The 14,196-nt window shown below is 38.7% G+C and overlaps 1 protein-coding gene across 5 annotated transcripts in view; it reads left to right on the top strand.

The window, feature by feature from the left end:
• Xrcc4 (X-ray repair cross complementing 4) overlaps positions 1-14,196 on the top strand; it is a 251,954-nt gene that overhangs the window by 82,755 nt on the left and 155,003 nt on the right. For all 5 annotated transcript variants that reach the window (XM_033767841.1, XM_033767839.1, XM_010637143.2 and 2 more), the window contains exon 4: positions 8,908-9,074. In XM_033767841.1, coding sequence (XP_033623732.1) covers positions 8,908-9,074 — 167 coding nt within the window. The remainder of the gene's footprint in view (positions 1-8,907; positions 9,075-14,196) is intronic.

The following is a 14,196-nucleotide window of genomic DNA, read 5'->3' as shown; positions in this document are numbered from 1 at the left end:
GGAGAAGGAGGAGAAGGAAGTGGGGAGGAATAGGAGGAGGGGAGGGAGGGAAGGAGGAGCAGGGAGACGCAAGAAATGTGCCCAGTGAGCCTTACCTCTTCTCCTGCCTGGCTAAGCCAAATAAATTATTGGGTTTTGGGGTGCCAGAGTCTTCTTCTGGAGGTAGTTTCTAGGTTCTTTCTGTCCTGAACAAACACTTGGTCAAGACAAGAACAAAGAGTAGCAGTTTTATTAAAGGTTACTTTTCTTTATTATGAAACCAGCTCTGCAGAGTGAGTTTGGGAGAACTAAAAGTAGGAAGAGGAGTGCACCTTACAGCACGGTGAGCCATCGTGCAGGAGAGGACACCGTGGCCTGAGTAGTCTTTGATGAAGTAAAGGATGATGAGACCTGGAGATCAGGAAGAATCAGCAAAGTTCCTGCATTAGTTTTGTTACCATCGTAATAAAGTATCCAAAACAGCGATTTTTCTCCTCTCTTCCAACATCTCGAGGCACCCAGCATTCCTTAGCTTGGGATCACATCCTCGGTCTCTCGTTTGCTTATCCACTCTCACACTCTGAGATCCTGCTTTTCTCTTATAAGAAGATTGCATTAGGTCCACTGAGTAATTCCTCATGGTCTCCTCTTGAGACCCTGTATGTAATCATTTCTGCAGTCAGGGAGTGTTCGCAAATTTGGGGATTATCACCCGGACTCCTTTGGTGGTCTGTTATTCAGCCCATCACGGACCCTGACTCGGTGTGTTCATCTTCCCTTGCTATGGTAACAAGTGTGCACAGACAGACTGTCTTAGAACAGCATGGATTTGCTGTTGCAATTCTTTAGGTTACAACTGATGCAGGGTTCACCTCAGTATGCTCCAAATGCCACAAGGCTGCCCCCCAACGGAGGTCTTTCTGGAGCCCATCTTCTAGAAAGCCACCTCCCAGCTTCTAGAAACCACTCAGATTTTCCAGTTCGTGTTCTAGAAAACTTTCTAGGTGATCCAGATTCTGGATGTATACTCTCTGTTCTGTAGCTGTGTGTGGCAACTGAGTACTGCAATATGATTTTGGTTCCGAGGAAATGATGGTTTTTTTTTTTTTTTTTTTTGAGGATTGAATTTATGACTTCATGTATGTTAAGCACAGACTATATCACTGAACTACACTTGCAGCCCGGAAACTAAATTTTTAAGTTTAGTTAAACAGGCTTAAATAGTTAAGTGTGACTAGGAATTGTTGTATTTATACAGGGCAGACAAGAACTGCATTTTGGGAAAAGATCTGCCGTGACCAGAGGAGAAAAATGGATACTAGCTGGGATTATAGGGGTATGAGATTAAGAGCATTTTGATTTTTTGTGCACTGGTCATTTTACCGAGTGTGTATTTATGGTATATGGGCGACAGGGACTGCTTGTTACCAGTGTGTCACTGTGAGCCACCTCCCTGTGTCCATCTCTGTGGGTGAGGAGTGCAGGCAGGGCTCTGCTGAGGCTCTGCTGACAGCTGCAGTCTCAGTGTCGCCAGAGAAGGGTCTCCTCTTAAGAAGGGTTTGCTTTGAGATACAGTCGGCCTTCGACTTACAAACCCCATCGGTTCCCAAGGGCTGGTTGCAACTTGAGTTGGTTGTAAGTCAATGCAGCTGAGATCTGGATGTTTACCTGGGCATGTATAATATATATCCATAGAATAGATAATAAATATATACATTACCTATAGACAATAAGAGGCAGATGAATCTTCCTTTAACCTGATTAGCCCAAGTTATTCGTATGAGGGTCCACTGTATATGTGTGTAGTGGTTGGCTAGAGAGCCTCAGTTTTTGTTGCCTGTGGTGATTAGTTTGATGACTCCACTTGGCTGTACCATGGTTCTCACATGCGGTCAGATTTCTGCACGTGTCTGTTTTGGGTGAGACTGACATTCAAGCCAGTGGACTTGGAGTGAAGCAGGTTGTCCCCCCATGAGGTTGCTGGGCATCATCCAGTTGGTTGAAGGCCTCAGGAGAACAAAAGACTGATTTCTTGGGTCTCAATCGCATTAGCCCACCCAGAAGGTTATGGACCTGCCACTTTCCAGAATTGGGTGAGAAAATTTCTTTAAATCAATCTGTCTCTGTCTCTGTCTCTCTCTGTATACACTTATATATGAATATATAGCTTTCTACATATGTATATGTATGCATATGAATATAATAGATAGCACCCTTTCTCAGTGTATGTGCTTTTGTAGGCCACAGTAAGAAGTTTGAAATTTATTTTAGTTATAACAAAAGTCACTACACACACACACACACACACACACACACAAACACACACACACAGAATGGGCATAGAAATATAACTAATGCACATAGCCTTTATTCTTGTGCAACTTTTAGCTCAGTACTAAGAAAGACTAGTAAACACTGTGTTATAATCGATGCCTCCCCCCTCACGAGACCACCCATGCATCTGAGTGAGTGAATGGTGAAGACCTAGTAGGAATCCAGGTGGGAGCTGCGTAATTAGTCAGCAGGCAGGGGGTCAGACAGGTCTGCTTTGGCATTTGAAGATTGAGGTCGGTGTTGCATGTGCCGGTGGCACCAGTTCAAGAAGGAGCTGCATGCGTGCATAATACCGATGCTGAGGGGCGGCTCTCCCTAGAGAAACAGCCGTGCAGGTTTTCAGTTTAGGTGTAACAGTGGGAATTGAACTGCCCGTAGCCCAGCTGCTCTATAGGGGAAGATGAGAGGTGGGTCAGAGGGTGATTCCGGACCTAAGAAGATTGAACATACCGAGAAGATGTCATAGATGAACATGATGCAGTCTACAAGAGTGCCAGGCAACCCAGGAGAGATTTCTTCAGCCCTGTGTACTTCCAAAAGGTAGAGCAGCAGGCGAATGGTAGGCAGCCGTTTCCAGTTATCATCAGAACAGCCTCCTAGTTGGGTGAGTTCATACATAGAACAATTCCTCATTATTCACTGAAACATGTCGTGAGGCTAAGATAAATCCCCCAGGCCAGAGATTCCAGACCTTTTAGAGACTGAGTGCCAGGCTGCAACCCAAACCCACCTGCTTATGGCAGATGCCAGCAGTGCAATGAAACCTGGATACTGAGGTTTTAGTTTGAAAAAACAAGTCAGACATTAACATCTTCTATCTTAAAAGAAAAACGATGATGCGTGTGTCACAGGTTCATCACCACTCCCCTCGGTATTGGTGGTTTTCATGTGAATCAAGACTCATCCCCTCTATTTAAGGAAATAATAGAGTGAACATTTATAGTCTTTTGAGTGAAACTAGCTCCTGAGATTTCCTTACCATGTGGACTTGGGATCTTGCCACCCTCATTCTCTCTTTTCTGTCTCTGTCTCTGCCTTTGTCTTTTTTTCTCTTAGATTTTCTGACTCTCATTAGTGATTTTTGCAACTATGAACAGTATAATAAGAGTCTTCAGGTGTTACTTAAAATATTAATGAATATAACATGATCTTAGAATGCTAATGCATTCGCATCATAGTAATTCAGCATACTGAAAATCTGCACGGCTGTTTCTCTAGGGAGAGCCTCCCCTCAGTGTCGGTATTACGCATGCATGCAGCTCCTTCTTGAAGTGGTGCCACTGGCACATGCAACACCGACCTCAAACTTCAAAAGCCAAAACAGCCTCTAGATGATTACATTCTGAGTATAAGCATCTAAGATATTCAGGTCCTTGCTTGATTATTAGATCAGCTTGAGGTTTTTTCATGAGTCCTGAGGAATCTGTTCAAGGTAGTATTTTATTTGGAAATGTGAGATTAGTAGTCTGACATTATAGCTCTCTTATCTCTTCTGGGGTCCCGATTGGTATCCTTTTCTCAGTCCTGGGTGCTTTGTGAGATAAATTATACCACTTGTCAACTTAGATATGTTACTGCTGCTTTAGGAGGTTCATTTGTAATATTGATTTTGTAAATGTCAAATGAACCTTTCAGAAGGTCAACAGGAACCAGAGTTCATGATGCAAAGACCTTAGTACTTATGTGGTTCTGTCAAAATATTTAATCATTGCTTATTATAAAACTACACCAAGGAAACACTGTTTGATAACTATTTTCCATAATTTGGCTTCATGTTTGCATTACTTAAATCTTAATAACTATGTGTTATAATTCTATATATGTCTGTAGTAGATACAATATTCTGTGTTATAAATGACAGTGGATATATTTTACTTCTTAAATTGTGTGTATTCATTTCTAGCTACCGGTAAATTTTTCTCTGATATGAGTAAATTTACTGAGAAAGTAAAATCCAATCTGACCATTACTTGCCAAGTAATAACATCAAGATACCATTATTCCTCTTTTCCCTTTAATTCACATGTTGCTCCCCAGGGCTGTAATGAAGGTTTAGCTCTGTAAGCTTATCTAGTCTACTTTGATAATATTCTGAGAGGGAAACCTTTCAGTGGATGTATTCTAGACAGGAAACTAGGTCACAGCTTGTTAATCCTTGCGCTGGAGGGGTTCGCCAATGGACAGATATCCAAATAAACAAAGCCCTGGACAAAGAATATGGGTTACGTGGTTTGAAATTGAGATTTTGATGCAGATTATATTAAGAATTCTACAATTATGTTATTAGCTAGAATGTACCCATTAAAAGGCAATTCATGCAAGCCACTATGATTACCGTTAACCTTTAAAAAGTTTTCAGTCTTTTTATAATGAAAAATGAAGACATAGTTTAAAATCTGTGAGTATGGACTAAGGGGTGTGCTCAGCATGGTTTGCTGTATACTCTGAACTCTTAAAAAGATTGAAGACTGATTGCATAAAGACACTTACTTTTGTCCATGACTCTAAAGGAAGGGATATGCTCTTAAAACTTCTTTCTCTTTCTCTTGTGGATTCTGACTCTGCTGTGCTAGGTGAAGTCATATTTCTATATTATAGACTCTGAAAATTACATAATTAATAAAAAGAACAGCTGTGCTAATAGCTCATCCTCTCAAACAAGAAGCTAAAGTGAAGGATTTGACATAATACAATATACCTTTTGTGTGGATTTGTTGGTGTTAAAAAGGATACTTAATTTGCCACTTTTTTGCTGCCATTGTTGCCAAGCTGCAGGTAGAGCTAGAACGCAGAAATATCCTGAGTCCGGTACGTCTAGGCACATGGTGCGCAGTGGTGATCACAGTGTAGTTGTCCTGGATGGCAGCAAGGAAGGTGGAAGAGTGCTTCCCACCCTGGCTCTGAGCCGTGCGTGTGTGAGCAGGGTGCGCCAGCATTGTACCTCTCACTTGTTTGAGAATTGAAAGAGAAAAAAGTTAATCTTTATAAGTATTGTTAGGAAAATTCCCACGTTTATGTCTGTTAAAAGACCAGAAAATGGTGACTATAACTTGAAAATCATTGTCAAAAATGATTGCCTACTCTTAAGAAGAAATACCATTTGAAATTTATTTTGCACTGAAAAGCCAAGGGAAAAAAAGATTTAAAATATTTCTTTGGAATTTTGAATATATGCATTTGAGTGATACTTTGACAGAAGCGGTTATTAATACTTTAGAATTGGCCTCTTCTTTGGTATCTAAGAGTAGTGTAGAGGAAAGGACTTGTGTTCGTGTTTGCATGTGTATTTTATAGATGCTTCAATCAAGATCAAAGTGTGGGTGAGTTCTTTATTCATGTTGTGAAAGCTGCCTAACAATTTTGATAATAAGAGAATACAAGATATCATGGGGTTGTTTTGATGATAATGCAATCTGTTACCTAAAACTAAAATAAAAGCTTACTTTTTCTTTTATATCAAATCAATGAAGTAGTTTTCCACAGATGACTTTTGTCTTTAACATTTTTATGTGTTTATATTCAAAGAAACTTCAAAGGTAAATTCTCAAAGTTTCTTTCAATTTATTTATTCTTTGCATAAATAAAACTTCCCCATTTAAATTTATGCTTATTAAATGGACTCATGTTTCATTCTTATGAACTTCAAATGTTTTTGGCCATTCTAAGTTTAAGAAAAATATAAAAGTCAGGGTGACAAATAATGTGAAATGATTTCAACTCAATAAATTTCTTAGAATATTTTCAAGTCTTTTTTTGTTAACCATTTCTCAAGTTGCTTAATACAGAAAAAATATTTGAGTCTAATGAAAATGTGTGTTCTCACTGAAATAAAAGAAAAACAAAAGGATCCGGTTCCTCTTCCTTTGCTAAGTGATGCGAAGAGACAAGATAAATTGAAGGGTTAAACAGGCATGATCTGCTTGGCTGTTTTTTTAAAAAAATACACACATATAAATATATACATAATTTCTTTGTGGCTTGAACAATAACATTTATTCCTTGAAAATTCTCTGAAATATGTTTGTAATATATAATTGCCTCTTTTTTTCCCATTAAGTTTATTGGTACATTTTAGGCATACAACACAGTTACATTCATCACTGGGATCTTGTACCTTTACATGATGTATCTTGGTTTTTATTTTTTTCCCCATACCCCTGCCCTCCTTTCATTCTCTGTCATCCACTCTTCCCTCTTTACAAAGACTTTGTTTCCATTTTTTTCCTTTTCTCATATTTTTTTCTTTTCCCTTCTTACCTTTCCCTTACCCCTCCCACTTCCCCTACACCTTTAGAACTTTTTTCCGTTACACAATATCAGTTATACATTTTGATCCTTATAATTTTTGATCCTTTTAGTTTTTCACACTAGACAAACTATTTGATATTTATATGTGTCCTATTAATTTCACTTAAGAGTATGTCCTCCATGTGCATCCACTTAGCTATAAATGTCTCTAGTTTCTCATTGTTTATGCCTAAGTAGTTCTCCATTTTATTAAAAAAAAACCTCACATCTTCTTTATCTAGTCTCCACTTGATGGGCAATTAGGCTATTTCCAAGTTTTAGCTATTACTAATTGTGCCGCTATAAATAAGAGTGAGCATATGTCACGGTGGTATGATTCTTTTAATTCATCAATAGAGCTAAGAGACAACTACAATGTAGGAAAAATTTTTTGCCAGCTGTTTCTCAGACAAATGTCTACTATCCAGAATATATAAAGAACTTAAAAAAAAATCAGATCCCCCCAATATAAAGACCTAATTAAAAAATGGGCATCAGAAATGAGCAGACATTTCTCAGACAAAGAAGTAAAAACAGCAAATAAGCATATGAAAAAATGTTCAACATCACTGGTCATTCGAGAGATGCAGATGAAAACAACGCTGAGATTCCACCTCACCCCAGAAGGAACGGCTGCAAGAAATCAACCAACAGCAAATGCTGGCAGGGTTGTGGGGAACCCTTCTCCATTGTTGGTGGGAGTGCAGGCTGGTGCAACCACTGAGGAAATCAATATGGAGATACCTCAGACCTCAAACAACTAGGATTAGAAGCCTATTGTTTTTCTTTACATTTTAAGAAGTATAAATGTCTCTTAACACCTAGGAGGCATCAGTATCAACCTTTTGATAGGATTTTTGTAATACTAAATAATCTTCTACCCATATTTTCCCATCTGAAGATTTAAAGAAAGTTAGCAAGCATAATTTTTGTAGAAGAGTTTACTCTCTGGAGTTATACATAAATACTAAATTAAAGGAATTTCCTGAAATCATTTGTAAAATTCCACTTCTATTACAAAAGTTGGACTTCTGTTTTGGCGAATTGTAGTTTTATTGTAAATTGCACAGTTTTCTCTTAGAATTCAACCACTGTTAAGTATTTCTCAGTCTCTTAGCATTTAAAAGTGATATATTTTGGGAATGTCCTCAGTAGATACATGGCATAAGAGAAATTAGTGATCTTGAAGGCAAAATCCAAAAACTCCCAAATACAAACAAAGGACTCTGGTTTTATTCTTATATCACTTACTTGGTGCATTGAAATCTTTTTCAAAATTGCAAACTAGTTCTGAATTGAATTCTTTCTCTCACTAGTGCCTAGGTAGCCTGCCTTCTTATATCAAGAAACAAGGAAACAGCGTGGTGTGTAGTGTCTTGGCTTCATCCCTTCAGTGTGTAGAGCGCCTGATCTGAAGCTCAGTTTACTTATCTGTGTAACAGATGAAGATTTGATGAGTAAATGAGCTTGTACCTGTGCCTGGCTAGAGAACAAAATTACCAAGACATGATGACTGCATAATAATTGTTATTTTCTTATTTGTTATAATAATTCTAATTTTACATTAGGGAACGTTTTAATTGTTATTACTAACATTGCATTTCATTATTCTAATCAGCCAAATGAGTAGTGCCTGTATTCCCTTCCTGCCATGAAAGCTGTATTATACTATTTTATGTGCAAGTGCCCCCAGTAGGGGACTCGCCATATTTCTAAGTCTTACCCTTATATAAAAGTTGTCAAGCTTGACAATTAATTTTATTATTGTTGATTCATAGTAGTAAACTTTAGACTTCGGGTAAAAGAGTATTTATTGTGTGATGTTCACAGGCTAGTTGTTTCTGAAACGATCTTTCTGTGAACTATTACCAGAATTTTGATGTTTCTTCAGTAGTTCCAATTCAGTATTTATATTTACAGAATCTAGAGTTAAAAGTCTTCATGTATAATTCCTTTTCTTATTCTGAGCAGACTTAAAATCAGGCTTTAGTGAACAGATGGTGTAGTATGTCTAGTAGTATTTATGCTGCTTTCTTTTCTGCTAGAGAGAGTGACTTGATGTTGTAAAGATTATTTTCAGGTTATTTGTTGATTTGGTGGGAAATAGCCATGTTGTCTGTCTGTCTGTCTTTCTTTCTTCCTTTCTTTCTTTCTTTCTTCTTTTTTTTTTTTTGTCCACTGCATTAATATGTGGTAAATGTACTGATTTGAATCATGTACTTTTTCTTCCTTTCAGAAAAATTTGTGCATTTTTAAAACCAAACTTCTCAATTTTGATGTTATCCTCATGTTTTCCTTCCATTTCAGTTTAGTCTCGGTTCCTTCAACTTAGAGAAAGTTGCAAACCCAGCTGAGGTCATCAGAGAAATTATTTGTTACTGCCTGGACAGCATCGCAGAAAACAAAGCCAAGAATGAGCACCTGCAGGAAGCAAATGAAAGACTCCTGAGAGACTGGAATGATGTTCAGGAACGGTGAGTACCCGTGTGCTTGCCTTAGAGAGACCCTGAACGTGCTTCATGTTGCCTAGGTCCAAGTGAAAGGCTTCTGCATACGTCATATGTGTGGACCAGCCTCTATTTAAAACGAAAGCTATTATTTGTGCCTTTTGTGAAATTATTGAACCAAGTTACTAGTGACTGTTCATGAGAGTGTATTCACAATTATGAGTTGTTCAGAATTTGGTAGCACTGACAGACTTAAGAAAAGTAAGTAATTGGGCATTAAGGATCTGAACCCATTATTGTAATATTAATAAAAAATGTAAGCAGCGAGGGTAGGGGTGTGGCTGATGAGCAGGGTGGGTTCTTGACACGTGTGATGCCCTGTGAACTATAAGGAATGCAATGACTTCTAATTTGGAGTCAGTGAATGGCAGCTGCATTACGTGATGTTTGTCTAGCTTAACCAGAGACTTCTTTTGTTTTTCTCATTGAGTTTATTGGTACATTTTAGGTATACAGTGCAGTTACATTCATCACTGGGATCTTGTGCCTTTACGTGACAGGTCTTGGTTCTCATTTCTTCCCCATACCCCTGCCCTCCCTTCACCTCCTCCTCCCTTCTCTATTTGTAAATACTTTATTTCTAGTTTTTCATTTTCTCATTTTTTTTCTTTTCCCTTATCTCATTTCACCTACCCGTCCCACTTCCTCTACACCTTTAGCTGTTTTCTTCTTATTTCACATTGTCAATTATACCAGTAGGATCTATGTACCATTATAGTTTTTTACACCAGAGAAACTATTTGGTATTTATACATGTGTGACTTATTTATTTCACTTAGGAGTATATCCTCAATATGTATCCATTTTCTTATGAATGACTCTAATCTATCATTCTTTATGCTGAGTAGTAGTCCATTTTATATAAAAAAAAAACCACATCTTTATCCAATCTCCAACTGATGGGCAAATGGCTATTTCCAAGTTTTAGCTATTACAGACTGTGGGTGCACATATACCACTGTGATATGATTCTTTCAATTCTTTTGGAAAGATACCCAGCAGAGGGATGGCTGGGTCAAATGGAACCTCTAGTTCCAGCTCTTTGAGGTATCTCCATATTGATTTCCATAGTGGTTGCACCAATCTGCACTCCCACCAACAGTGGAGAAGGGTTCCTTTCTCCCCACAACCCTGGCAACATTTGTTATTGATTGATTTCTTGATAGCAGCCATTCTTTGTGGGGTGAGGTGGAATCTCAGTGTTGTTTTCATCTGCATTGGAAGAGACTTGTAAATTTATCTACAAGCACTTGTAAAAGACAAAATAATTGTGGCTATTTTCCTGACTTTGCCCCTCATTTTTTAATTGATGAAGAAAAAAGCTATGTAGCATCTCAGAAATGAACTTTCTCAAATAAACTAGCCTCTAAGCTGGCCTAGGATATACTTTGCACTGTTCTGTTATGGAAAAGAGGTTTGGAGGAGATAAAATACATGTGTGAACCCTGCTGTCCCTCCCGAGACTATGCGATGTGCTTGTGCTTCTGTGATAACTCTTGCTGTAGTTATGTGGCCTGTGTCTAATAATGCTGATAATGATCACAGCCAGTAATTTTTATTCTTTCATTTAAGCTATTTGCTCTCAAGCACAAGAACACGTATCTTGTTTAGAATCTTTGTATGCCAAGCATTGTGTTGGCTCTCTACAGGACATTAATAAGGGAACAGGGGAAACAAAGCACAGGGTTTTATAGCAATTCATGTATGTATGCCACAACAAAAGTAAAATATTTTTCTGCACACTCAGTAACATTCATTAATTATTGCAAACCATGTAAAATTCAATTGCTAATACCTGGTTATATTTAGTTTTCATTTATTTTATGAAGGAAGTATTTATTTTGTCTTTTAGCTTTAAATTAATTTTATCTCCAATTTTTTGAATAATATGTAAGCCATACAAAAATGAGGCCACTTCAAAGTTTATATATTATAGTGCAATGTAGAAACTAGACTTTTCCCCTTTGCTTCTGTTTTATAGGAATCTGGTTCAAATTTATATATTGCAAAGCATGTTTCAGGCTTATTTTTGAGTGTGGGTGTATTTTTCTATTTTATAAATGAAATGCATCAAATTAAAGGAGGTGCACTATGATCATGATAAGCCATTATATTTAAACTCAAAATATTCTCAGGGTGACAGGGCAACTGATCCACACATTGCCAACGGAAACACAGACTGGTCCTGGGTCCTTGAACAAATTGCTCTAAAATGTCTGCCAGAGGTTGAAAGAGGTATTGTCTCATCAGCATGCAGCAGCACTGGCCTGGAATTGAAAGCAGCAGGGGAAGGGGATGGAGCAGCAAGACAGTCGCACCCTGTGCTGTGAAGCAGCGGCCAAGACGGACACTTAGATTATGTGGAGCACAGATGTTCGATTTGCTCTTCCTGCACCGCCCGAAATGCTTTTGTCTCGCTGTGGCTGGAGATTTCCCTGTGTCCTGTCGCCTGCCTCACTGTGCTGCTCCAGCTGTCTCCTTTGCTGGCGGTTTTCACGCTGGCTGGCATGTGTTCTGCAGGTTCTGACAGTGTGTGATACTGAGGGGAAGCTACAGGCAGGGCTCCAGACCATCCAGGCTGTTGTTTGTTAGATGAGCAGTTTTGTGTCGTTCCCAAATGTGCTTTTCTCTCCTTTGTGAGGAGAAAATGGGCACATTAAGGCTCTGTAAATAAGTCTTGGTCCTGGCCAGGCAGGACTTTCCTGGTGTTCCCTCCCTGGAGTCTTCCTTCCCTGGGAAATAAGCAAAAGAGTTTACAGCTCCAGTTTCCATAAGAAGTCGTATTGACTGAGAGTGTTTGGGGTAGTGATGGTGAACCTTTCAGAGACCGAGTGCCCAAACTGCAACCCAAATGCAAAGTGTCAACACTGCAATTAAACCTGAAGGCCCAGCTGCTGCGGCAACTTGGCTGGCATGTCGACAGAGAGGGCTGTGTGTGTCCGTAGGGTCACCACCACTGCTTTAGAGAGTTTAGAAATGGGACACATGTGTACCGAGTAAGGTAACTGGGCACATAGAGACGAGAATAACTAGGTTTGGGGCCATGATGCTAAGCCCAGCCCCAGTTTAGTTTTCTGGGCAGTGTCTACCCATGATCCATCGCTTCCTCCCGACAGTGTTCCAAATGCACAGGGAAGTGAGGTGGCGTCACAGAGGGGAGAAGGACACAGGGGGATAGGAATCCCTCAGGAGCCAAGGGTCTGGCATATATTTAATGCCAGGTAGAATATGCTAGCAACAAAAACCATTTGTGTAGACACGTGCTCATTAACATAGAGAGTGTTACAATCACCAAAAAATGAATACTAGCCTGTCATTTGCAAAATGTGCTATGCTGTGTATTTATACAAGTATATCTAGAAGGAGAAAATGAAGCGTACTAGTGTATGCAGTGTATTTCTGGAGTTGTGGATACTTTCTCCTTTATTTTTTGTGGATCTTTTTTACATGTCCTTTGGTATTTGAGTGTAGGTCACTATTTCGATCAGAGGCAACTAGAAAGACTTTCCATTGGGTGTGATAGTAAAGGATAAACAAGGCTTGAATGGGAATAAGGGATTCTAGGGTTAGTAAGCAGTGAGCTTTAATGCATGGACTTTAACATGGATATTTGCTGTTATTTGTAGTTAGTTACAATGTACTAATTGTGGTTTTGCTCCATTTTGAACAAGTGGCATTACTGGATTAATTCTGTGCAATTTTAAACATAGTAAGAAACATTAGGGAACTTGTATACGAATAGTCAGGTTATTAGCCATATTTATGTCACTGGATTTTCCTACTTAATTTCAAATAACAGCTCTCAAGTTCCATGTTACTGAATAGGTCTTTTGTTTGCTCTCAGAGCCCAATTTAGAAATTCTCTGGCTTTATTCTGAGTTATAGTTATTAAACCCATAATTGGAGGCAGTTTTCAGTGAATCGAGTTGACACTCGAGGAATCATTAGCAGACCTTGAAAGCTCTTTTACTTTGTCTTTCTGCCTTTGAGATAGAATCATATTATCGCCAGATGAATTCAGTCTGATCTTTTGGAGAACTGGAGATAGCGTCATGCCGTGCTGTAGCCCTTCAGAGAGTTGAGGAGCAGTCACAGCCAGAAATCCTCGCTTCCATCTCTTGGTAATCTGAGTCCTTCATGGCATAGTTGAAGGCCATTTCCTCTTGTTCTGTCATCAGAAAGGGCGAGGAACAGCTGTTCACCATCTTCTTCATGGCTCACGGCCTTATTACATCTTCACCACTGCTTTTTTTCCCCAGTTCTTTTTGTCATTCTTTGGCCTCCCAGTTCTGCTCAGATTTTCTTCTGCTATACAACACTGACCTAGATCTGAATTTGGCCAGGAGTGACTATTAGTATTATGATTACTGCAGTTTTTGTAACATATGCTCACATTTATGTATCTATTGTTTTGTCTTGCACTTTCATTTAATGTAATATTTTATTTGGGGCTTTATTTCTGCATGATATTGCTTTGTCTTTGCTCTTATTTTTTATTACTATTTTATTATTTTGCCACTCCAATGTATTTTATTAACATTTATTGTTTTTCTCTACTTAGTTTTTTTTAAATCTTTTTAAAAATTACCATCTGTTGTTTGAGGCGCTTGGTACCTTGCTGTTAAGGTTACTCCTTAAACTGTTGTCATACTGACTTATGGAAGGATGAAGTGTCTGTCACGAGGCCTTTCCTGTTGGTTGCTGTTTATGGCTCCATCCAGTTTGCCGTGAAGGTGGTCTCTGGACTAGTTATAGTCTGCTCTAGGTACTACTGTTAGTGGTATGAGCTTACTTTTAATCTCACTAGACTTACCAGTGAATCCTCTGTCTCCCCCAAATAAATGGTCTCATCTAATGATTTCTGCCCAAATCTGGAGGCATAGGGCTTTCAGGAAGGCAAAGTAACAAACATCATAATGTTCCAGAAGAGGATTTGCATTAGATAAGATGGGGCAGATTCTATTTATGTCCTAGAGACTGGATATTGAATGAACTCATACCATTCTGTAAATCTGATGACACTGTAATAGGAGTAAATTCGTGTACTATGACTGTTTACAGTATTACTTTATCTCAGCCAACTACCACT

This window comes from Fukomys damarensis, unplaced genomic scaffold (assembly GCF_012274545.1).
Source record: "Fukomys damarensis isolate Sample0158 unplaced genomic scaffold, DMR_v1.0_HiC HiC_scaffold_3, whole genome shotgun sequence".
Taxonomy (NCBI): Eukaryota; Metazoa; Chordata; class Mammalia; order Rodentia; family Bathyergidae; genus Fukomys; species Fukomys damarensis.
Note: the sequence above shows the minus strand (reverse complement) of the source record. Positions and strands in the feature narration are given on the sequence as shown.